General features: G+C 45.4%; 1 protein-coding gene across 5 annotated transcripts in view; it reads left to right on the forward strand.

Annotated features, from left to right (window-relative positions):
- The window catches only part of ZNF592 (zinc finger protein 592), a 54,323-nt gene that overhangs the window by 13,223 nt on the left and 14,787 nt on the right, over window positions 1-26,313 (forward strand). For 2 of the 5 annotated variants that reach the window (XM_055277353.2, XM_063638607.1), the window contains exons 2-3: window positions 2,668-2,776; window positions 20,491-22,729. In XM_055277353.2, the coding sequence (XP_055133328.1) occupies window positions 20,510-22,729 (2,220 nt within the window). In that variant the 5' untranslated portion in view covers window positions 2,668-2,776; window positions 20,491-20,509. Of the gene's footprint in view, window positions 1-2,667; window positions 2,777-6,103; window positions 7,179-15,716; window positions 15,846-20,490; window positions 22,730-26,313 lie in introns of those variants that run through there. The other 3 variants (XM_055277350.2, XM_063638606.1, XM_055277352.2) reach the window with 3 other exon arrangements.

A 26,313-nucleotide genomic window follows, 5' to 3' on the forward strand; every position in this document is an offset into this window, starting at 1 on the left:
AAACGGCTGCTTCTTTATGATCTTTTGGTATGAGTCATATTTTGAGATTTGTGTTCCTGATGTGTTCATTTAGAATATATGTGTGATGGTCTGCTATGTGCCAGGCACTATTCTAGGCACTGGGAATATAACAAGGAACAAAATAAACACAAATCTTACTCTTATGGGGCTCATTCTGGTTTGTATGCATTTATAGATAATAAGTAAGATAAAATGTAAGAGATGCTGAAAAGTGTTATGGAGAAAAATAAAGCAGGGATGGTGGATGAGGGATTTGGTAAGGAGGCAGGTTTTCTATTTTAAGTTGAGAAGTCAGAGAAATCTCATTGATTAAACAGCCTTTGAGCAGAGGTCTGAAGGAAGTGAGAGAGGGAGCCATGCAGGTATCTGAGGAAAGAGCAATCAGATTGGAGAAAAGAGCAAGTGCAAAAGCCCTTCAGGCTGGGGAGGGTTTAAGGAATCCGTGGGGGAAGGTATGGATTTTGGGGATCCTATGGTGGCTTCACCTCTAGAATTTCTGGTTTAATTGGTCTGAGCTGGGGTTAGGCATTAGGATCGCTCCAGGGCTGAGAAGCACTGGTCTGAGGGTTAAATAAGGCTTATCCCCTGTATTTGGTGGAGAGATTTGAAGGGTAACTGTGAGTAGGAGACTTCAGCTGCTCTGATGAGAAGGGCAAGCAAGGGCCCCGTGACCTTGCCAGGAATAACAGGAATCTTCCACAGTAATAAAAACTCTTCAGTTTATGTCCCTTTTCTTATTTGATTACCTCACCTCTCTGGGCCTCAGTTTCCTTGCTTGTAGAGTAAGTGGTTTAAATTTAATGGTTTCCTAGAATCTCTTTGGCTCCAATAGTCCTGAGTCTTTCTAGTGTTGGAAGAAGCTCTAATCTAGAACAGTGTTCTAGAGCAATGTTGTCTAATCTTGGTCTTATAACACTCTAAGGTGTGTCATCATTTTGGCAAGGGCTACGGTGAATGTCTCAATACCAAACTGAAGGAAAATTTGTGCCCTATTCAGTAGCACCTTGGGAAGAGGAGTGTGTTGGGAAGCTTGAAATGTGAAAACTGACCTGCCGGTTCGGAGTTCAAAGTACAAGGGCAGCTTGGTCCTTGGGGGCAGGCAGGAGCCTGAGTGCCAGTCTTAGTTCACTCACTGGTGAGTTCCTTGTGCAGTGTGAAGAGTGTGTTATAAACTGTAAAATTCCTACACATCCAAGCATGAGTGTGTGATTAGGGTGACCTGGGAGAAGCAGCCAGCTTGGAAGTGAAGCCTGACACTCAGGTTTGTTAGCCATTCTGCATCCAAACTGCATGATTGCGCATATGAGAGAAACTGTCTGGATAACCCAACAGAAACTGGTGGCCAGAGGAACCAAGGTTAATCCGGAGTAAATAACCTGGTATACTCATTGGAGCACCTCCCAATTTATTTACCATTGGACAGCAGACCTAAGACACCCCTTGGCCCCGATCTCTAACTTTTGTCCTCATTTGGACAGCACAGTGTCTGCTTGTTAGTTTATGTTTTGAAATGTGAAAGTCCAAATAAAAGGAAAAACTTCAGGAAAGTTTTCTCTAGTTTCTTTCTATAGAATTGAGATAACTGGTTTCTTTCCCTTCCCTTCTACATTTTTACATTAATATTGTCTGTATTACTATTTAGAATCCAAACTAAATGTTGGTCTGTCAAAATTGGACAAAAATGAAGTCAAGTGAGGGAATGCAGGGTTAGAGTGAGAATGGGCAGAACGAGAAATTCAGGGAATGAGTCCTTATATTAGGTAACTTGTGGGTATATGTAGTTGATGGGCTGTTAACCAGTGTTTCTCAACACTAGTCAATTAAATCTGAGTCTTAGGGAGGTAGTGGCCAAGTATTAGTAGCTTCCAAAGTTCCCAAGGTGATTCTCATGTTCGGCTACAGTTGAGGACCACCTAGTTTTTTAAAAAAGGATTCTGCCAACTTTCCTCTTTTTGTCCCTCATTCTCATCACCTGCTCTGTGCTGACCTCTTCCTACACTGCTATCTGCCCCCGCCATGATTTCCGCAGCTCACCTGCCCCACTGGCCCCTGCTTGGCCCTCTGCTTCTTCAGCTTCAGCGGGCATCCCGAGTACTGGAGGAGGAGTTGTGTGGGGGGGTAAACTAAACCCGGCCTTACTTCGCTTGTCTTTCTGTCCTCTCTCCATGCGATTTCTGGGGCACTCTGAAAACTTATGAGGGAAAGCTTGGTGGCCACTGAGGTTGGTGGCATAATACTTAACAAACATGTATTTGCTATGTGAAAGGCAGTGTTTCAAGAGCTTTATAAATATTAACTCATTTGATCCTTATAATAGCCCATTTTACATATGGGGAAACAGACAGAGATGAAGAATCTTGCGCCAGGTCTCAAGGTTAGTAAGTAGTAGGACTAGGATTTGAACCCAGATAGAGTCTGTGCTCCGAACCACCAGCCTGTAATAGAGGGAGGGGAGCAGATGTGGAGCTGGGAAAAGCTTTGTCTTTGACTACATTTGTGGCCTGCTTGAATTTACGTTTGGGGATTTTTCTCAGGGTCTTACTTACACTTGGATTATTATTATTAGTTTTTTTAAACTATCTTTCCTTACTCTAACATTTACCTTCAGACCCACTTAAAAAAATTTTGTTTTTCTTCTTTCCTTAGGTGGTGTTTGGACTCTAGACCATGTGCCTAGGTAGAAGTTTTTCCTTTCTCCGCAGCTCTGCTCCCCTAGCAACGCTCGCCACACCCTTGTTTTGAGATCCTCTCTAAGGTATGATGTCTAGGCTGACCTGAGCTGACCTTGAAAAGCCAAGAGTTTGGACATGAGATTTTTTTGTTCCCTGGATTTTGTTTTTTTTTATGATAAAATACATATAACAAAAGTTACCATTTTTAAGTGTGCAGCTCAGTGGCATTAAATACATTCACAGTTGTACAAGCATCACCACTGTCCATCTCCAGAACCTGATATCATCTCATACTAAAACTCTGTACCTATTAAACAATAACTCCCTCTCTCTCTCCTGCTAAGCCCTGGCAACCACAATTCTACTTCTTGTCTCTATGAATTTGCCTACTCCAGGGACCTCATGTAAGTGGAATCATTCAGTATTTGTCTGTTGTAGCATGTGTCAGAATTTCCTTCCTTTTTAAAGCTGAATGATATTCCATTGTGTGTATATGCCACATTTTGTTTATCCTTTCATCTGTTGATAGATACTTGGGTTACTTCCACCTTTGAATGTTATGAATAATGCTGCTATGAACATGAGTATACAAATATCTTGTGTCCCCCCCCGCTCTAAATTCTTTTGAGTATATACCCAGAAGTGGAATTGCTGGATCATATGGTAATTCTGTTTAATTTTTCCAACTGCTTTCTATAGCAGCTGCACCATTTTACATTCCCGCCAGTGATACACAAGGAATCTGATTTCTCCACATCCTCACTAGCACTTGTTATTATTGTTGTTGTTGTTTTTTGAGACAGAGTCTTGCTCTGTTGCCAGACTGGAGTGCAGTGATGTGATCTTGGCTCACTGCAACCTCCACCTCCCGGGTTCATGCCATTCTCCTGCCTCAGCCTCCTGGGTAGCTGGGACTACAGGTGCGTGCCACCACACCCAGCTAAATTTTATATTTTTAGTAGAGACGGGGTTTCACCATGTTGGCCAGGATGGTCTCCATCTCTTGACCTGTGATCCGCCCACCTCGGCCTCCTAAAGTGTTGGGATTACAGGCGTGAGCCACCGCACCCGGACTTTTTTTGTTTTTAAATAATAGCCATCCTGATGAGTGTGTGATTGGACCCATAAAGTCTACTAGCCAAGAGGTGGGTCCCTATTATGCTGAAATGTACAAATATAGAAAAAAAATATGATAAACCTCTGTGTACTCACTCAGATTCGGTAGTTATCAATTCATGGTCACTTTTTTTTTTTTATGTTTTTTTTTTTTGAGACAGGGTCTCACTCTGTCACCCAAGCTGGAGTGCAGTGGTGCAATCAAGGCTCACTGCAGCCTTTATCCCCTGGGTTCAAGCAATCCTCCCACCTCAGCCTCCCGAGTAGCTGGGACTACAGCACACACCACCATGCCTGGCTACATGGTCAATCTTGTTTCATTTATGTATCCCCTCCTTGTTCTCTTCCTCTTGCCCTGTGTTATTTTGAGACCAATTCCAAATGTCACATCATTTTATCTGTAAACATTTCACTATGTGAAGGCTCTTAATAGTCCATTTGTCTGATCATAGAAAGGCACATAGGGACATGTTATGGTTATCATTCCCTTGGATCACCAGGGACATACAGTAGGCACATACAGAACACCTGGATATTGGATCTGTTGCCATGCTGGATTGTTGGTGAAAGGCTGATTTGGCTGGGGCCCTAATTTCTTGCTGAAGGCTGGCTTCCCTCAGGTCTGAGCAGTCATGGTGAAAGAGCACACCCAGATCTCTGTTGAGAGGAAGGAGAGAAGAGGGAGGAAGAGAGGCATGAGGGAGAGCGCAGGAGCTGGAGAGTCGGGGGGTGGATAGAGAGACAGAGAAAGAGAGGACAAGGGAAGAGAAGAGAGGGAGAGAAAGTGTACCATGGAGGAGGGAACAGGGGGAGAGAGGGTGAGAAAGAGAAGAGTGTGTGTGTGTGTGTGTGTGTGTGTGTGTGTAAGAAAAGGGGAATAAGAACAGAACACTTGGGAGAGAAACTTTACCAGCCCTTTGACTCACCAGCTCCTAAACTCCTGTGGTGATCTAAGGCAACCATAGAGATGCCTCTAAGAGTAATAGCATGCTCCTCGTGTCCCTCCAGACCTGTCAGTTTAGGAAGCTTTGGAACTGTAGGTTGTCTGTGGTAGATGAGACTGGTGGCACCCTCAAAACCACCAAAGAGTGATCCTATGGAATGGCCACTTTCTGTTTTCTTTTTGTTTTTCGAGTTGGAGTCTCATTCCGTAGCCCAAGCCGGAATGCAGTGGCGTGATCTCGGCTCACTGCAGCCTTCGCCTCTGGGGCTCAAGTGATTCTCCTGCCTCAGCCTCCCAAGTAGCTGGGACTAGAGGCATGCACCACCACACCCGGTTAATTTTTTTGTATTTTTAGTTTCACCATATTGCCCTGGGTGGTCTCAAACTCCTGAGCTCAGGCGATCCGCCTGCCTCGGCCTCCCAAAGTGCTGGCATTACAGGCGTGAGTCACCGCACCTGGCCAACACTGTTTTCTAGGGTCCTTTGCGTTGGAAGTTGAGGCTTGGTTCCCAGCAGGTCTGAGGCTACTGGCTTCTTGCTTAAATTTAGGGGTCCCCACTACCAAGAGATGATGCATTTACGAAGTTCACTGGGCGGAACACACCAGGATGGTGTGTGAACAAGAGGAGTCCTGTCCCCCTTTTTCTCAAATCTCTGGGTCCTGTTTGCTTCTAACAAAATGTGGTGCCAGGTTATTGTTGAGATCTGTTTGCAAATAAGGAAAGGTAAAGGGGGTACGGGTTACAAAGTATCAGTTTGTATCTAAATTGTCAGCTCTGTGTAAACTGTGCTTGCTGCCTACGCCTAGTTTCTGCTTGTCCCAGTCAGTTTTATTGTCTTGTATAATCCCGGCTCCCTCCAGTTCTGTCTTCTTCTATCTTTTAAAAAATATAGCAGCTTTATTGAGATATAATTCACATGCCATACAATTTACCCGTTTAAAGTGTACAATTCAATGGTATTTCAGTTTGTTCACGGAGTTGTATTTTCTTTTTTTTATTTGTTTCTTTTCTTTTCTTTCTTTTTTTTGAGACAGGGTTTTGCTGTGTTACCTACCCTGGAGTGCAGTGGTGCAATCACAGCGCACTGCAGCCTCAACCTCCCAGGCTCAAGCAATCCTCCCACCTCAGCCTCTTGAGTAGCTGGGACTACAGAAATGTGCCACCACGCCCACCTAATTTTAATTTTAATTTTTTTTTTTTTTTTTTGTAGAGATGGGGTTTTGCCATGTTGCCCAGCTGGTATTGAACTCCTGGCCTCAAATGATCTACCTGCCTTGGCCTCACGCTTGGGATTACAGCCACGAGCCATAGTGCCTAGCCAGTATCTTCTTATCTTCTTTCCTTTTCTTTCTTTTTTTTTTTTTTTTTGAGACAGTTGTGCTCTGTCACCCAGGCTGGAGGCCGGAGTGCAGTGGCGTGATCCCAGCTCACTACAACCTCTGCCTCCTGGGTTCAAGCGATTCTCCCACCTTAGCTTCCCGAGTAGCTGGGATTACAGGCATGCACCACCACACCTGGCTAGTTTTTGTATTTTTAGTAGAGACAAGGTTTCATCATGTTGACCAGGCTGGTCTCGAACTCCTGACCCCAAGTCATCCACCTGTCTCAGCCTCCCGAAGTGCTGGGATTATAGACGTGAGCCACTGTGCCCAGCCTTTTGTGTCTTTTTTTCTTAAGACTCAGGCCCACCCTGTACCTACCTCTTCCCTATGGTTCTCAGAGCTAGCCTTTTCTTTCCTGTGGTGTCACACTGATCCCATCCTCAAAACAAATGACCTTATGGGACATCGGCCAATAGGCACCCCCCACTGATAAAATATTTAATTTAATCAGCCATTACAGGGATCCAGGATTCATAGACGAGGGTACTTTAGGTAGACCCCTTCCCACTGGCGAGGTCCCATAACCACTGAAGGTCTCTCTAAAATTTTAAAAAGTGAAACAAAAATTTGCATATTTGCAAAATGTTTGATTCATAATAAGCCCACTTGGGAATCTGTGATTATCCTGAACAATCTTAATTCTGGACAAATGAGCTTGTCAAATTGTTCTTCCTCCTTTCTTTTATTGTTTTTTTTTTGAGACATGGTGTCCATCTGTTGCCCAGACTGGAGTGCAATAGCACGATCTTGGCTCACTGCAACCTCCACTTCCTGGGTTCAAACTCCTGCCTCAGCCTCCTGAGTAGCTGGGATTACAGGTGCCCATCACCATGCCTGGCTAATTTTTGTATTTTTAGTAGAGACGGGGTTTCACCGTGTTAGTCCGGCTGGTCTCGAATTCCCGACCTCAGGTGATCAGCCCACCTCCGCCTCCCAAAGTGCCGGAATTATAGGCGTGAGCCACTGTGCCTGGCATGTTCCTCCTTTCTAATGGTGGATTACCTTCCTGTAAACACACTGGAATTTACAAAAAGACAATAAGGTAATGAACAATTATATAATATATGCTAGGTGGTGATAAGTGCTGGGAAGAAAATAAAGCAGTGTAAAGGGATAAAGATTGATGGTGGGGTTGGGGATTGGTGTCTCATGTAGAATGGTCATGGAAGGCTCCTGACAAAGTGACATTGGATGAAAGGCCTGAAGAAGTGAGGAAGTGAGCCCACCGAGATCTGGTGGGAGAGTGTTTCAAGCAGAGGGAATGGTGACTGCAGAGGCTCGGAATGGAGCATGACCAGCATGCCTGAGGAACGTAAGGAGGCCTTTGTGTGCCTGGACAGACTGGGTGAGTGAGAGGCATAGGAGATGGGGGCAGTGAGATTATCCCGGCTGTGGAGGATGTGGGAAAGATGAGATTTCACTCTGAGGTAGGTGGGTTGGTGTTGAAGGGTTTTGAAGAGAGTAGGGACATGATGTGATGTGTGCTTAAAATTTTTAAATTATCTTATTTTTTGAGATGGGGTCTCACTGTGTTGCCTAGGCTGGAGTGCAGTGGCTATCCTCAGGTACATTCCTGGCTCACTGCAGCCTCAAATTTCTGGGCTCAAGTGATCCTCCTACCTCAGCCTCCTGAGTAGCTGGTACTACAGGCATGGGCCACTGTGCCCAGTGGCAACGTGTGTTTCAAAAGCAATACTCTGGCTGCTGTGTTGAGAATGACTAGTAGAGGCAAGAGTGGAAGCAAGGAGATCAGTTGGCAGGCTTTTCTGGGAACACAGGAGAGAGATGATGGTAGAGGTGGTGAGAAATGGCTGGACTTGGATATATTTTGAAGGCTGAGTTGACAGGATGTGCTTGTAGATTGGATGAAGGGTGTGAAAGAAAGAGAGGTTTAGGCCTAAGCAGCTGGAAGAATGGCATTGTCATTTACTGAAATGGGGAAGGCTGTAGGAGGAAATCAAGAGCTAGATTTTAGACATAGTAGATCTGAGGTGCCTATTAGATATCCAAGTAGAGATACAAATCTAGAAATAACAGTAATTTAGTGAGTGTCTACCGAGGGGCTTATAAAATAGCAGGAAAGAGAACACTTTACTGAAATGTTCAGTAAACTACAGTACAGGTAGAAAATTATGATGTGAGGAAGAATAAATAAAGCAAAAGGGAGCAAAAGGGAGAGTGAGGTGACTTCTGTAGGAATTCTGTGCCCTTGATGAGCCTCAGTGGTGCCCACAGATGTTTCCAGTGGATTATGTATGTGTAGGTGCTCAAGAGCAGGGTCTGGGCCTTCGGCTTTGTGCCCTCAGTGCCAGTCATAAGTCTTAGCATTTGGTGACTGTTCCACTCTCTGAGCCTCATTTCTCCATGTATAAAAAATGAAGAGTTTGGACTAGACTGGTGCACTAGAATCACCTGGGAAGCTTTAAAAAAAAAACACAAAAAGCAGGAATCCATTCTAGACATATTGAATCAGAATTTTCATGGTGGAGCCTGTGTATCTGTATTTTTAAGTCATTCCCCATGTTACTCTTTTGCAGTCTGTCCAGCAGCAGCCTGCAGACAGGCATTTGGAAGCCCCTGGACCAGATAGTTTCTAAGGGCCCCTTCAGCTTTAACATCTTATGAGTCTCGTTAGAATGTTTGCAAAATAATTCTGTCCTTGAAATCTTTGGTTGGCGTGGAAAAGGCATGGCAGGGGGAGAGGAGAAGCTGCCTCTGGGTGAAGGACACCTTGCACAGGGCAAGCAGGGGCAGGTACATCAGCCAGGCGGCTGAAGAGACATCCAGGAGTGGCTCTGGGAGCAGTGGGAGCAGTGACAACTCACCTGCCATGGGGAACCAGGTGTGTTAGGTCACGGAAATAGAGGGGAAAGACATGACCCCAACACAGGAGAGGCTTACATACTGATGGGAAGGACTGATGAGAAAACGAATGATTCCAGCCCCCTGTGAGAAGGGCTGCCATAAAGGAAGAGAGGCTTGGGTGTCAGGAGAAAAGTGGAGCAGGAGGAGGGCAGAGGACTGGAGCTGCAGCACTCAGAGAAGGCATCAGAAGGGGACCCTGGAGCTGAAGCTTGGGGATGAGGAGTTCTTAGACAGGTTTGTGTTTGGGGCCCTGGTGGGCTGGGGTATCAGGTATTCTTCTGTAGTCAGGAGGATAGCTCAAACCCTGGCACAGAGGCACGAGAAAGTGTGAGAGAACCACCACTGGGGTCAGAATGAAAGGTATCCTGGGAAGTGGCTGGAGAGGGGCAGAGACCACATTGGAATGCATCCTCCATGTGAGGCTGAAGGGACATCTTGGTGATCAGATGTATGTTTCCTAGCAAATTTTATGGCAACATGTGCATTAGAGGGGCTACACTAAGTGGAGGAAAGACAAGTAAAAAACATACAAAAAAGACAAGTAAAAAACATTTTTTTGTTTGTTTTTGCCTGAGCCCACTGAGGCAGCTGTTTCTTACGTACTGCTGAGAATCTCTTTGGGCCATTTTTTTTGCTGCTGGCTTGAATAGCAGGTGCCTCACGAAATGAAACATTGGCCGTTGACTGATTCAGAACATCTGAGACTTGAAGTGACGTAGACCTATAAGCAGCCCTCAGATGTGTATTCAAGAGGCCAGTGAGATGTATACGCTATGGAGTCTGCTTGTCCACTTTAACAGTTAATTTTTATGTAGAAATCCCTAAGTTCTAGATTAATTTGCTCAGCTGTTGCAGTCTAACCTGTTCAAGGACTCAGAGATCCTTAAAGTTAATTTTACATACTAAACCAATGCCTACCTAAGGTCTTCACACAAGTAACTTGATACCATAGGAGTGAAAGCCAATTCCATGTGGTCACAATTCCTTATTCTTTTAGCTATACCATTCCCAATCTGGGGCTTTGTTCTGGGTCCAGGAACATGAGGCTCTTTTTTCTGTTTCCTCTGATCCTACTGAAGTTTCATTAAGTTCCCTTCGCTACCACCCATGGAAGCGGTGTCTCGATGATTAATGTTCCTGCTCGAGTTCAGGTGAGGCTCCTGCACATCTTGGGAGCAGCAGCTTACTCTTGAACTTGTTTGCTCATTCTGACTTTCCCCTTGTCTGCTTCCATTCCTGGCACAACATAAGAGACCCTGTCTCTACAAAAATAAAAAAACTGGCCAGGCGTGGTGGTGCACACCTGTAGCCCCAACTACTCAGGAGCCTGAGGCGGGAGGATCACTTGAGCCCGGGAGGTGGAGGCTGAAGTGAGCTATGATCACACCATTGCACTCCAGCCTGGGCGACAGAGTGAGACCCTGTCCCAAAGCAAACAAATAAATAAATAAAAACTCTTAATTACAAGCAATAATGCAACACAAATGATATCAGTATTTAAGCCATAGTCAGTCATGTGGGGGAGCAGGGTTGAGAGTTCACCCACAGGCTGTAAAACATCCATCCTTCCTTCCTTCCAGTCCTAATACAATGAACAATGGCGAATTCAAGAAAACTTGTTTTTTGTTTTTTTTTTTGTCTCACAGTTCAGCGTTCCTTAAATCATGCTGCCTTTCACTTTCATTTTATAGATCTGCAAGCTTTTATTTGCTTCCTTGTCTTATTAAACAGAATGTATTGACTAGAGATCAAATTTTTCTTAATGCTTTTTGGAGTGCCTCTGCCTCCTTAATGTCCTGTTACTGAACTTTTATTAATCTACTATTACTAAACTTAGCATTGCTGAGGTAACAGATGACAAAGTTTAATGTTATTTGAAATTTGAAGGCTTTATGCAGGGGGGAAGAACCTCATGGGTTCAGTGTTAAGTCCTTGTTCTTAGTTCCTCAGAGCCTTTTTTATTTTTAGATTTGAATATGTGAATGTTACTACATTTATATATTTTTTACCTGTGATAATTCAGGATATTTTCTGACAATAGATAAAATCATCTTTTGTCTACATCTTTTCTTTCTTTTTTTAACAAGTCACCACCCACCAGGGGTTTAATTCTCCTAATAAAAAGGTCAGTTCAGAGAGGGGCCCTGCCTTGTCCCCATCCAGGGGAGAAGATCCACAGAGCACCCTGGGAATGTCCAAGCCCAGTACGTATTTTATTTCAAACTTCAAAATACTGCCCTCTTCTCTCTAGTATTATGAGGTTTGATGAAAAAACCTATAATTTAGTTATACTTTCCCCTTTCTCCTAAATTTTCATCTCTCCAGAAAAAAAAAAATAGAGCTCTAATTTTTAGGCTATCATTAGAAAGTTCTTTCATTTACTTTATAACTTCAATCTCTGAGATTTTGCAGGACCTCTTCCAACTCTAGTATGTTTTTCTTGAGGTATGGGGAACCAAAAGTGCACAGCACATGTAGCCATGGACACAGAGTGGTTTTGAATAAGGGCAGGATCACAAGTTCTAATTTGCTTAGAGTGTTCTTTCTGATAATGCCCAGCATTTTCTGGGCCTTTTGTAATGAAACATGCAATGTGGTATCTTAAGGGTTAACAGTCTAAGCTGATTGAACAGTGTAGCTTAAAATCCATTATTCTAAAAGTATAATTGGTATTGCTTTTCCCTGAATGTTCCTTCACATTTGCCTTCACTGATGGTCACTTGCCATAATTTTGCCTATTTATGCAGCTTCATGAGAACCTGTCTTTTAATTTTGCATTTTGATTAGGAACAGCTTTAAGGCCATTTGCAAATGAAGGTTTTACTTTATTGCTTCTACAAATATTTATTGACTACCTACCTAATGGGGAATCCAGTGATGAATGAAATAAGCCTCTTCTTTCATGAAACTTAAATCCTAACATTCTTCTGCTAGATTATTGGGTCCCAAAGCATTTATATAATTATGAAGACTTCCTTTTTAAAATAAATTTTTCATGAGTCCTTATTCAGTAGTGGTGTGTCTAATGGCTGGTCCTTGAGAACACATATCTGGATGTGAAGCTGGGTTCCCTTATGGGTTGGAAACCACCATTCTAGGTAATTTATGAAAGCATAAAGCTGTAGTCCAAAATTAGTCAATGGGCTAAAAACTCTGTTTATATTTCCCCATGAATGGGAATTACATGAAGACATATATACGGATGCACACAGACAACATACATTCACCCAAGTTTTATGGAAGTTAGTTGTTATTTTGTTCTGTTTTTTTTTGGTGGGATCTTAGCATTTAAAGTCTGTAGAAATTCTGTCTACTAGTCTACTAGTTCTGCCATAATTATATATAATCATACTTTTTTTTCTTTGAGACAGAGTCCACTCTTGCTCAGGCTGGAGTGCAATGGCGCGATCTCGGCTCACTGTAACCTCTGCCTCCCAGGTTCAAGCAATTCTCCTGCCCCAGCCTCCCAAGTAGCTGAGATTACAGGTGTGCACCATCATGCCCAGCTAGTTTTTGTATTTTTAGTAGGGACAGGGTTTTGCCATGTTGGTCAGGCTGGTCTTGAACTCCTGACCTCAGGTGATCCACCTGCCTTGGCCTCCCAAAGTGCTGAGATTACAAGCATGAGTCCCAGCACCTGGCCACCGTTTTCTTTTTCTTTTTTTTTCCTAAGATAGGGTCTCGCTCTGTCACCTGGGCTGGAGTGCAGTGGCACAATCTTGGCTCACTGCAACCTCTGCCTCCCGGGTTCAAGCAATTCTCCTGCCTCAGCCTCCTGAGTAGCTGAGACTACGGGCATCTGCCACCATACCTGGCTAATTTTTGTATTTTTGGTAGAGACAGGGTTTCACCATGTTGACCAGGCTAGTCTCGAACTCTTGACCTCAAGCGATCTGCCCGCCTCAACCTCCCAAAGTGCTGGGATTACAGTCATGAGCCACCACATCCAGCCAATCATACCGGGTTTTGTTGTTGTTGTTGTTTTGTTTTGTTTTTTTGAGACAGAGTCTCGCTCTGTTGCCCAGGCTGGAGTGCAGTGACGTGATCTCAGCTCACTGCAACCTCCACCTCCCGGATTCAAGAGATTCTCCTGTGTCAGCCTCCTGAGTAGCTGGGTTTACAGGTGCACACCACCATGCCTGGTTAATTTTTGTATTTTTAGTAGAGATGGGGTTTTGCTATGTTGGCCAGTCTGGTCTCGAACTGACCTCAAGTGATCTGCCCACCTCGGCCTCCCGAAGTGCTGGGATTACAGGCGTGAGCCACCGCGCCCGGCAGAGTCATATTGTTTTTATACCCTCAAATAATTCCAATAGGGTGATTCGGCATGCTGAGGCCCTTTCAAAACTAAGATGCTCCTTACCCACATCTAGTTGATATGTTTACTTAAATGTCTGGTAAAATTTCCTGGGCAAAGTAGTAGACTCTGTAATAAACAATAGGAATTTATGTTCATCTTTAAAAAATATTTCCAGATATTCCCTAGGTAGAAACTTATTCTGAAAGAGGGTATAGTCGTCAATCTGCCAGTCTTGGAGTTGTTCTTTACCCCCAAGGGGGCTGTTCATAGTGTTGCATAATTCCACTGTCTCACCTTTGAGTGAAATTTACTCTCCGCCTAGGCCACCAATCCAGTGATCCTGCCTTGCCTCTTGACTAGGCCACTCTAGATCACTCAGTGAGCTCACCAGGTCTGGATCTATCTAGCTCATTCAGATGCTTCAGGGTGAGCCTCTGACAAAGGCTCTGTAGGCCAGGCCATGGTTCCTGGGCTGGTGTTCATGGACATGGCTCTGGTCCCTGAGTGACTGCCCCCAGGCAAGGTAGGCAGCTGCCTGTGGTTTGCTCTTCTCAACTTTGGCTTGCTGCTTTCAACAGGTTACAGACACTGGTGTATGCTGAAGCTTTTTATTTTGACTATACCTTTTATTTTAACTAAGTTATTTTGTTGATTTTCTAACTAGCATTTCCCTGGTGATCCATGTCAGATGTGCTTTAAGAATTTTATATTAATGATTTTTGGCTGGGTGCAATGGCTCACGCCTGTAATCCCAGCACTTTGGGAGGCCAAGGTGGGTGGATCACATGAGGCTAGAAGTTTGAGACCATCTTGGCCAACATGGCAAAACCCCATCTCTATTAGAGATACAAAAATTAGCCAGGCATGGTGGCACACATCTGTAATCCCAGCTGCTCAGGAGGCTGAGGCACAAGAATCCCTTTAACCCGGGAGGCGGAGGTTGCAGTGAGCCAAGATCATGCCACTGCACTCCAGCCTGGGTGACAGAGCAAGACTGTTTCAAAACAAAACAAAACACCTGGTAGCTCACGCCTGTAATCCCAGCACTTTGGGAGGCCAAGGCCGGTGGATTACGAGGTCAGGAGATCGAGGCCACCCTGGCTAACATGGTGAAACCCTGTCTCTATTAAAAATACAGAAAAATTAGCTGGATGTGGTGGTGCGTGCCTGTAATCCCAGCTACTCCGGAGGCTGGGTTGGAAGAGTCGCTTGAACCTGGGAGGCGGAGGTTGCAGTGAGCCGAGATCGCGCCATTGCACTCCAGCCCGGGAGACAGTGCGAGACTCTGTCTCAGAAAAAAAAAAAGAATGTTATATTATTTTTAGAATCTTTTGTAAGAAGCTCCTTAAATTTTTTGGCCTGCCTAGTTTCTTCTATTTTTTTTCTTTTTGTATATTAAAAATATAATCAAAAAAATTTTTACATTTAATAAAAAGAGGGGCTGGGCGCAGTTGCTCACGCCTGTAATCCCAGCACTTTGGGAGGCTGAGGTGGGTGGATCACTTGAGGTCAGGAGTTTGAGACCTGCCTGGCCAACATGGCGAAACTCTGTCTCTACTAAAAATACAAAAATTAGCCGGGCGTGGTGATGCGTGCCTGTAGTCCCCGCTACTTGGGAGGCTGAGTAGGAGAGTTGCTTGAACCCGGGAAGTGGAGGTTGCAGTGAGCCAAGATCACGCCACTGCATTCCAGACTGGGTGACAGAGCAAGACTCCGTCTCAAAAGAAAAAAAAAAAAAAAGGCATGGGGTCTCACTATGTTGGTCTTGAACTCCGAGGCTCAAGCAATCATCCCACCTTGTGGGAAAATAATAACCACCAAAGTGCTAAAAATAATGAAGTTACGTAAATAATACAATTTGAAACAAATAGTTGGAATAATTTTAAAATGAAGATAAACAAAAGAGAAAATAATTTCGTCTGTTGAGATACTTTTTTTTTTTTTTTTTTTTTTTTGAGATGGAGTCTAGCTCTGTCTCCCAGGCTGAAGTGCAGTGGCACGATCTCAGCTCACTGCAAGCTCCGCCTCCCAGGTTCACGCCATTCTCCTTACTCAGCCTCCTGAGTAGCTGGGACTACAGGTGCCCACCACCACACCCGGCTAATTTTTTTGTATTTTTAGTAGAGACGGGGTTTCACCGTGTTAGCCAGGAGTCTGCAGCTCCTGACCTCATGATCCGCCCGCCTCGGCCTCCCAAAGTGCTGGGATTACAGGCGTGAGCCACCGCGCCCGGCCTAGATACTTTTAACATTTGGAATATTGTTGTAACTCCATTCTGGAGTACTTTTTCTAGTCTGTCCATTTGTCTTTCTTCTTTTAATTGCCTGCTCATCACCCTCACTCATTTTTCTAATGGGTTGCTTATATTTTACTTATTGCTTTGTAAGGGCTTTTTGTTTTTGTTTTTGTTTTAAGGAGCGGAGAGTTTAATAGGCAAGAAGGAAGGGAGAAGACCGAAGGAAGACGCTCCCCGTACAGAGACAGAGGGAGGGGGGGCTCCAAAGCCGAAAGAGGAGGTCCCCACCTGCCACGGATACCAGTCAGGTACACATGCAGAGGCTGGGGGAGGCGGTATTTGATTTGCATAGGGCTCAGGGGATTGGTTTGACTAGGCATGTCATTCACGTAGCCCGAGAAAAAGCTGGCCCTCCCACCCTAGCTTTTTAATATGCAAATACAGGGTGACAGGACGTTCTACATTCGTGAGGATATATGGGGGTGGCCGTGTTGCCAGGAACATGTAGGGAAAGGGCAAGAAGGCCACGAGAATCTCCATGTTTGGGTGGACCCAGTTTCTAATGGCCGACTTGCATATCAAAGGTTGCTGGCCTGGCTCTAAGAGCCGGCGCTTTACAAGGAACTTTTCCTGAGATGCTTTAAAGCTTCCCAATGACCCCTTTTTCTACAACATTCCCCCCTGTGGAGATGCTACACTAACTGCTGTTAGGGGGTTTTGGGCGACGACTCTTTCTGGCTACTTCCTGCTGAAAAGGGGCGTCAAATGGAGAACAGCAGCTAGGGCGCCTCCTGGGGTTGATCTAAGGGTCCTCGGAAGAATGGCGTGTGTATGTGTGGTTCACTTTATAGCACCATTTGGAGTTCGATTGCAGTCTGATGATTGAATTTCCTTTCCTGGCCCATGCACCAAAATGATACGGCTCTGATGAGTGGAGGAACACCAGGGTTCTTGGTCCTCATGTCGGTTTAGAGAAAACAACAGGGACACACGTGGAGTGGTTTTAAGGAGTGGAGCATTTAATAGGCAAGAAGGAAGGCAGAAGACAGAAGGAAGAAACGACCTTGTACAGAGACAGTGCAAGGGGGGGCTCCAAAGCCGAAAGAGGAGGTCCCTCTGTAAGGGCTTTTTATGTTTTAATTAAGATATTAATGATAATAACTATATGTTACAAATATTCCTTTTGATTTGTTGTTTGCCTTTTAGCTTTGTGCTAGCAGGTTTTTGGTAAATATAACTTTTTTATTGGTTGTCTTTTTCTTTACAGTTTGTTCTTTTGCTTTTATAACAGGGTACATTTTGATTAATTTCTATTTAAAAACAATGTGATGCTTTAGAGCAAGGTTCAAGTAAATATAAACATGTAGGCACACGGTAGAGTACCTTATTCACAGTTATTGATTGCTGCTGTTTTTGGTTTTTCTTACTGGGGCTAAATAGAAAATAGGATGTGATCTTTGGCTTTTAAAGGCTTTCAGCTTTGGCATTTAAAACATTTATTATTATTATTATTATTATTATTAATGTTATTTATTTATTTATTTATTTTTTATTATTATTATTTTTTTTTGTGACGGAGTCTCGATCTGTCACCCAGGCTGGAGTGCAGTGGCGCGATCTCGGCTCACTGCAAGCTCCGCCTTGCGGGTTGACGCCATTCTCCTGCCTCAGCCTCTCCAAGTAGCTGGGACTACAGGCGCCCGCCACCACGCCCGGCTAATTTTTTTTTGTATTTTTAGTAGAGACGGGGTTTCACTGTGGTCTCGATCTCCTGACCTCATGATCCTCCCGCCTCGGCCTCCCAAAGTGCTGGGATTACAAGCGTGAGCCACCGCGCCCGGCCCTAATGTTTTTTATTTTTAAAAATAGAGTCTCACTATGTTCCCCGGGCTACTCTCAAACTCCTGGGCTCAAGCGATCCTCCTCCCTTGGCCTCCCAAAGTGCTAAGATTACAGGTGTGAGCTACTGTGCCTGACCTAAAATCTCTATAAAAGTTTTTTTTCTGCTGCTAATATTGAGCTCTCACACCATTTACTAGCTCTGATTTTCCAGCAAAAGATATTTACTTTACTTCTGACCATTCTTAGTCAATCCCTGAGATTTCTCTATGAGGAGAGCTTTACTTCTGATCTAATCTTTCTCTGCTTGAAGCCTCTGCAACTTCATATTAGATAATAGCAGGCTCCTAGCTAATCCTTACACACACAATCAACTTCTCCTCTTCTCCCGCATGCTTTTTCCAGCTCCTTAATGAGAGCTGGGAAATCTATTCTGCCCTTTCCCCTCAATCTTTTTTTCCTAGACAGTTTTGTTTTGTTTTTTTGAGTTGGAGTCTTGGTCTGTTGCCTAGGCTAGAGTGCAGTGGCAAGATCTTGACTCACTGCAACCTCCTCCTCCTGGGTTCAAGTGATTCTCCTGCTTCAGCCTCCCAAGTAGATGGGACTACAGGCGTGTGCCACCGCACCCAACTAATTTTTGTATCTTTAGTAGAGATGAGATTTCACTATGTTGGCCAGGCTGGTCTCGAACTCCTGACCTCAGGTGATCCACCTACCTCGGCCTCCCAAAGTGCTGAGATTACAGGAATGAGCCACTGCGCCTGGCCTTTCCTGGACATTTAAAAGAAAGAACAAAAAAGAAATAAAAAAGAAGCTTATAAAGCAAATATCATGCAGGAGTTTCCTTATAGTTATGATCACCCTGCATAGTAGGTCACTTGGTATTGAGTGCCCACTGCTTTCAGTGACATCCGGTATGTTCCTCTTGTTTATGGGTTCCAACACTTCCTATTCCAAGAGACAAACATTTGTTCTGTTCAAAACTTTATATCTCATTCCAGTGGGGTATTCTGCCAACCCATGTTTAGGTAATTGGTATTGCACTTTATTATTACCACAATTAGATATCTTCCCAATGGGAGGGAGTGTAGTTTTCATTTTCTGTGAGAACTCATATGCAGGCAGATGTGTTTTGCTGGGAGTTGGGAGTGGGGCAAGAAACCAAACCTGGAAACCTGTTGATCCCACGGGGTGGTAGGAGATATACCTCTGCTATGCCACCTGCTGCCCTGTGGTTCTGAGTGGGTTTTGTTGTTGTTGTTGTTGTTATTTTTCCCTTTAAAAGTTATAAAAGCAATCTATCAGCCCTCTAAAAAAGTTTTAAAAAAATAACCCAACAGTAATTCCACTACTCTGCATAATCATTTTCATTTTTTTAAAAATCTTGGCTCAAATGCATGCATAGTTTTACGTTGTTATAGTCTGACAACATTTTTGTATTAGTCTTTTTAAACTTGACATTGTAAGTAATTTTCCTGGTTGCTATATAGATTTCATAATGAGAATTTTTATTATTTATTTATTTATTTATTTTGAGATGGAGTCTCACTCTGTCACCCAGGCTGGGGACAGTGGTGCGATCTCGACTCATGGCAACCTCCGCCTCCTGGGATCAAGTGATTCTCCTGCCTCAGCCTCCGGAGTAGCTGAGATTACAGGTGCCCACAACCACACCTGGCTGATTTTTGTATTTTTAGTAGAGACGGGGTTTCACCATGTTGGCCAGGCTGGTCTTGAACTCCTGACCTCAAGCTATCCACCTGCCTTGGCCTTCCAAAGTGCTGGGATTATAGGCAAGAGCCACCGCAACCGGCCCATAATGAGAATTTTTAATGACTGCATTATAGTCTATCAAGTATTTTTTTTCGTCTTAGACATTTAAATTCTTTTTGTGTGTATGTCTCCCTTTTGTGCTTTTTAAATAATGCTGTAACATATACTTTTGCATATAGTTTTCGATAATTTTTGTTCTTAGGATAAATTTCTGGAAGTGGGGTTCCTGGACCTAAAGTTTGCCACTTTTCTGGTTCTGTGAAGCTACCATACTGCTTTCTAAAAGAATTGTGCCAATCTGCATCCAGAAAGGTTTTCAACATAAATGTGACGTAAGAAACACGTAAGCCAGTAAAGGCTCTGGAATGCTGAAGCAGATGCAGGATTTAAAGGGAGATGGTGAGGTTTTTCTTCTCCCTCCAGCAGGTTTGAGCCAGCCAGTTTTATGTTTCATCTTAAGTGTGAGTTTTATAAGAATTTCCTAATGGAAGGTGTCTCTAGGGCCTTGTGTTTCCTCTGTTGCAGTGGTTTTGTAGCTCTGCTTCCCCAGATCATGAAGGAAACAGGTGCATGAAGTTAAAATAGAATTATTATCGTATTCTTTGTATATTAAGTCAAAATAGAATTTAGGCTTCCCCCAAACTGTCACTTGGCCAATTTGATAACTGTTGGTACTTTGCAAGTCACCCTGTTCCTCAGGTTTAATGGAGGAGCATTCACCAACTGATAACAGTTTTAGGGTGAAAAGGAATCAAGTGTGTCTGCTGAACGGAGAAAAAATACCTAGGGATGTTATAATTTTCTAGAGTTGATGAGACAACACAAATAGCAAAGCATTTTGGATTTGATTGAATTTATGCAGAAAGAAACCCCAAAGTTATATAAAGTTAGTGAGTAATTACTAAGAGTAAATTAGCAGAAGAAGTTATAGCCAGGTTTCATGTATTAATCAGTAGTTTTCTAAAGGCTGGAAGTGCTGAGTGGCTTTTTGCTAGTGCACATGATCGTGGAGGGATGATATTCCCTGAGAAGCTGAGGGAGTATGGTAGGAGTGTATTCTCTGTGGCTTTGTAACCAGCCATCAGTTTCCAGGTACTGAGGTTTAAGATCGTCCAGGCAAGCTTGTTGCTACATCTCACTACTCTTTCCATCTCTGCCCCCACCTCTCCAGCATTTTAGAAACCTGTTGGGGTAAAACTGAGGTGTGTGGCTTCCTGTCATAGTATGTGGGGTTCTGCATGGGTGTGCTGGCTGTGTTTGCATTAGTTTGATGGGTGTGTAGTGAAGATGGTCCAGTGGGACCCTGGTGGTCACTGATTCTGTTTTCTGTTTCTGTTATAGCCCTTGCCAGCATCCAGCCATGGGGGATATGAAAACCCCAGATTTTGATGACCTTCTGGCTGCCTTTGACATCCCAGACCCCACCAGCCTTGATGCCAAGGAGGCCATCCAGACACCCAGTGAGGAGAATGAGAGTCCCCTCAAACCTCCAGGCATATGTATGGATGAAAGTGTGTCCTTGTCTCACTCAGGATCAGCCCCCGATGTGCCGGCCGTGAGTGTCATTGTCAAGAACACCAGCCGCCAGGAGTCATTTGAAGCAGAGAAAGACCACATTACTCCCAGTCTCCTACACAATGGATTCCGGGGCTCAGATCTGCCTCCAGATCCCCACAACTGTGGGAAATTTGATTCTACTTTTATGAATGGAGACAGTGCCAGGAGTTTCCCTGGCAAACTGGAGCCTCCCAAGTCAGAGCCATTACCCACCTTCAACCAGTTCAGTCCAATCTCCAGCCCAGAACCTGAGGATCCCATCAAAGATAATGGATTTGGGATAAAGCCCAAACACTCTGACAGTTATTTCCCACCCCCTCTTGGGTGCGGGGCTGTGGGAGGCCCAGTCCTGGAGGCTCTGGCTAAGTTTCCGGTTCCAGAGCTGCATATGTTTGATCATTTTTGTAAGAAAGAACCCAAGCCAGAACCCCTGCCCTTGGGGAGCCAGCAGGAACACGAGCAAGGTGGGCAGAACACAGTGGAACCTCACAAGGATCCGGATGCCACTCGATTCTTTGGGGAAGCTTTGGAGTTCAACAGCCATCCTAGCAACAGTATTGGAGAGTCCAAGGGGCTTGCCCGGGAGCTTGGTACCTGCTCATCAGTCCCCCCTAGGCAGCGTCTAAAGCCAGCTCATTCCAAGCTGTCCTCTTGTGTAGCAGCCTTGGTGGCCTTGCAGGCCAAAAGAGTGGCTAGTGTCACTAAGGAGGATCAGCCTGGCCACACAAAGGATCTCTCAGGGCCCACTAAAGAGAGTTCTAAAGGTAGCCCCAAAATGCCCAAGTCACCAAAGAGTCCCCGGAGCCCTCTGGAGGCCACTAGAAAAAGTATCAAGCCATCGGACAGCCCTCGTAGCATCTGCAGTGACAGCAGCAGCAAAGGCTCACCATCTGTGGCTGCCAGCTCCCCACCAGCAATTCCCAAAGTGAGAATCAAAACCATTAAGACATCATCAGGGGAAATCAAACGGACTGTCACAAGGATCCTGCCAGATCCTGATGATCCAAGTAAGTCCCCTGTTGGGTCACCTCTAGGGAGCGCCATTGCAGAGGCCCCAAGCGAGGTGCCAGGGGATGAGGTGCCTGTGGAAGAGCACTTTCCTGAGGCAGGCACAAATTCAGGGAGCCCCCAGGGGGCCAGGAAAGGTGACGAGAGCATGACAAAGGCCAGTGACTCTTCATCTCCCTGCTGCAGTTCTGGGCCCCGGGTCCCAAAGGGGGCTGCCCCAGGCTCACAGACAGGCAAGAAGCAACAGAGCACAGCACTGCAGGCATCCACCCTGGCCCCTGCCAACCTCCTGCCCAAAGCCGTGCACTTGGCCAACCTGAACCTTGTCCCCCACAGTGTTGCTGCATCAGTGACAGCCAAGTCTTCAGTGCAAAGACGGAGTCAGCCACAGCTTACACAAATGTCGGTGCCCCTGGTCCACCAGGTGAAAAAGGCTGCCCCACTGATTGTAGAGGTCTTCAACAAGGTCCTCCACAGCTCCAACCCTGTGCCCCTCTATGCGCCAAATCTCAGCCCGCCTGCGGACAGCAGGATCCACGTGCCGGCCAGTGGGTACTGCTGCCTGGAGTGTGGAGATGCATTTGCCTTAGAGAAGAGCCTGAGCCAGCACTATGGCCGGCGGAGCGTCCACATTGAGGTACTGTGCACATTGTGCTCCAAGACGCTGCTCTTCTTCAACAAGTGCAGCCTGCTCCGGCACGCCCGTGACCACAAGAGCAAGGGGCTCGTCATGCAGTGTTCCCAGCTGCTGGTGAAGCCTATCTCTGCAGACCAAATGTTCGTGTCGGCCCCTGTGAACTCCACGGCACCAGCAGCCCCAGCCCCTTCATCCTCTCCCAAACATGGCCTCACTTCGGGCAGTGCCAGTCCCCCTCCTCCAGCCTTGCCACTCTACCCAGATCCTGTGAGGCTCATCCGGTACTCAATCAAGTGTCTTGAATGTCACAAGCAGATGCGGGACTACATGGTCCTGGCTGCACATTTCCAGAGGACAACAGAGGAGACGGAGGGGCTGGTAAGCAGACCCTCCCTGTTATGGGTATTGGGCCCCTGGCTCACACAGGTTCCATGACTGGGCATGGAGAGGAAAGCTCATTGATATGGGGGTAGTGGTGGAATCTTATGAGTCTTAGAAGAGGACTTCTGCCTGAATATTTAGTGTTTGGTGTTTGTTGGAAAAGGTGTCCTGCCCATACTGAGGTGAGACCCTAATTTAGCAAGTGTATTTATGGACATGTCCCATGTTCCACTCAACTTCCCCTCAAAGGGTCTGTCAAGGCCCAGTGTCAGGCCCGAGATAGGTCTTTACTGGATGATCTCCCTCTGGTCTCTGGCAGGTGTCAGCACAGTCTTAGCATGTGACCAAGGAACTTGGGGACAGAGATAGGTGAGTCACTGCCCCTGCACCTCAGTCTGTTCTAAGAACTTTGTCTTTTTTTTTTTTTTTTCTTGAGATGGAGTCTCACTCTGTCACCCAGGCTGGAGTGCACTGGTGGGGTCTCAACTCACTACAACCTCTGCCTCCGGGGTTCAAGTGATTCTTATGCCTCAGCCTCCCAAGTAGCTGGGACTACAGGCATGTGCCACCACACCTAGCTAATTTTTGTATTTTTAGTAGAGACAGGGTTTCACCATGTTGCCCAGGCTGTTCTTGAACTCCTGGCTTCAAGTGATCTGCCCACCTCAGCCTCCCAGAGTGCTGGGATTACAGGCGTAAGCCACTGTCCCCAGCCAAAGAACTGTGTCTTTAATAAGTTGTTGTTCTGCTCTGCAGTGACACAGCTGTTCTTGCAGAGTCCTTTTGTGGAAACTGCAGTAGGGCCAATGGCAGGGCTAGGATAGAAGGAAGGAGAGTGGACAGACATGTGGGGCCTGTGGCAGAGGTTTATGGAGCCTCCTCCTTTCAACTGCATTCTCACCACTCCAGGAAAGCAACTGTGCTTATCTGCTTGTTTTGATTCTTGGTTATGCTTGATGAGATTCATTAAAAAAAAAAAAAAGCCTTCTGCGCTGAGAATACCCTTTGGCACCTTCTGTGTCTGTGTTATGTGTTAGTGATTTCTCTGAAGAAGGAGGACTCCAGAAGGTGGTTCTCTTCATGACATAGCCAAACCCACCCCTCATGGTGCTTCCCTAAGCTGGTGCTACAGAGGCCTGGGAGGAAAGCAAAACAGTTCTTTTTGCTTCAGTTCAGCCAGGGGTCTGTGCATGTGTTGGTAGCTGTTGAGCTTTGCATGTGTTCCCTGAGTGCCCACTGTGCATGGGCTGGGGGTCTGTGCCAACCAGGGGATGCCAGCAGAAGGGAGTCTCACCTTCAGGAGCTTACAGTGGCCTAGCAAGGGCAGTGGTCACCACCCAAACAGCTACAGTATATGGCCAACTGAGAGTGGGGCTAAACCAAGGTTATAAACGTAGTTGCGCAGAGTGCCCCAGAGGGACTAATTCATGATGACTCCATGCATAAGGAAGATGCTGCGTGGAGGTGACATTTAAGTTGGGCTTGCAAGGATGAGTTTGGAGGAGTAGGAGGGGCAAGGGTGTTCTGAGTATAGGGAGCAAAGGAATATGAGAGTGCAGAGTGGGTTTGAAGAAGAAGACGTTGTTATGCATGAGGCTGGTCTTGGAAATATTAGGGTAGAGGTCAGAGGTTGAGTTTGGTGGGCCTGTAGGGCTTCTGCAGAGGACTCAGCCGCCCAAAGGGGCCAGAAGGTGCTATAGGATCCCATTGTGGCCTCTTACCTCCTTCTGCTCTGTTTCAGTTTGCATTTTTCTTCTGATGCGTCAGATGGGGTGTGGTCACTCAGGGTCTCTTCCCCTAGGGCTTCAGTGTTCCTGCTGCCCCAGCATGGTTGAGTTGGGCCAGGTTTACTTTATCTGAGTCAAGGGGCCATGAGAGGACCCTTGGCAGTGAAGGTCTGATGCCTGGGCCTGGGATTTTTTCACATTGGTCCTTACGTATCTTCTTTTTTTTTTTTTTGTGAGATGGAGTCTTGCTTTGTTGCCCAGGATGGAGTGCAGTGGTGCGATCTTGGCCCACTGCAGCCTCTGCTTCCTGGGTTCAATTGATTCTTCTGCCTCAGCCTCCCCAGTAGCTGGGACTACAGGTGTGCACCACCATGCCCGGCTAATTTTTGTATTTTTAGTAGAGACGGAGTTTTGCCATGTTTGCCCAGGCTGGTCTTGAACTTCTGACCTCAAGTGATCCACCTGCCTCGGCCTCCCAAAGTGCTGGGATTACAGGCATGAACCATCACACCTGCCTACTTATGCATCTTCTAAAATTTGAGTAGACAGAGGTCTGGGTGTAGGATCCCAGGCTGGCATGGCACCTTTCTCATCTTACATCCTCTCTGTGTCATTCTGCCCTAGTGGGAGCTGGAGAAGAGCACCTGCCGACAGGAAGGGAAGGAGTGCACAAAAGGCTATCAGGCCTCTCTCAGCCAGCTCCAAATCCCTCACAAAATCTCATGCCACTCAATGTGGCTTCTGAGTCTCAGGGAAAGGGTGAGCCCTGAGCTATGGGATTAAAAACTAGACTTGATGGCTGCTGGGCTTGGATTTTCCACAGGACAGTACCTAGCTTCAGCCCATGTGTCCAGGGCAGGGGGTGGACAGATAGGTTGGGCTCCACACCACAACAGGGACTGCGGGAACAGCATCGGTTTGGGCTTTCCATCTTCTTCCTGGGAGTCTGCCCCTGAATGGAGCATGCCTCCCTCTGCAGTGACCCAGCGAGTCTTTCATCCTTCCTCTTGCTTTCCAAGCCACGTTGTTGGGGTAGGATGTCAGCCAGATGGATATTGTCATTCCACCCAACACAATTAATAACAGTCCCTTAGTATTACCTACTATAAGTTCATATTCAGATTTTTCCAGTTATGTCAAAAAATGTCTTTTTACAGTTGGGATTATTTTGAGTCAGGATCTGAACATGGGGCTACACATCACATTTGTTTATGTTTCATAAATATCTCAATCTGGAACAGTACCTCTTCCCACTCCATCCTAGTAGACACCCTCTTGTTGAAGAAACTGGGTCATGTGTTCTGAGCATTTTCCAGAACAATTCTGGGTTTAACTGATTGCTTCCTAAGTTTTCCAGAACTTTGAGTTTTACTGATTACTTCCTCATGCAAGGAATTTTTTCCTTCATATCCCGTATTTTTTCCTGTAGACTGGAAGTTAGCAATAAAGACTTGATTAGATTCAGGTCAGTTTTGATGGAGGGTGGGGGTGGAGGGTGCTGCGTTCTTCCTGTTTCATAACTTAAGGAGGCACAAAGTGCCTGATTGTCTCACTTTTAATGATGCTGAATTGATGAGAGTGAATTTAGGTGATAATATTCTGATCCCTTCATTGTAAAGCTCCCCACCTTTTACCTAATTATCCATCAGTAATCACTGCTTGAGTCTAATTTTATTGAGTTTCAAAGGATATTTTTCTAATTCTATTGTTTCTCATTTATTAGCTAGAATTCTGTATAAAGTATATTTTTTGCTTCCATGAGGGCTATTTGGTTACTCTGAAATATAGTTTACGTTGGAAAATGGGATAGTTAATTTGTTTCTTTTAATTAACAGTTCTCAGAGTTGTGAGTTG

Source organism: Symphalangus syndactylus, chromosome 5 (genome assembly GCF_028878055.3).
Source record: "Symphalangus syndactylus isolate Jambi chromosome 5, NHGRI_mSymSyn1-v2.1_pri, whole genome shotgun sequence".
NCBI classification, from domain to species: Eukaryota; Metazoa; Chordata; class Mammalia; order Primates; family Hylobatidae; genus Symphalangus; species Symphalangus syndactylus.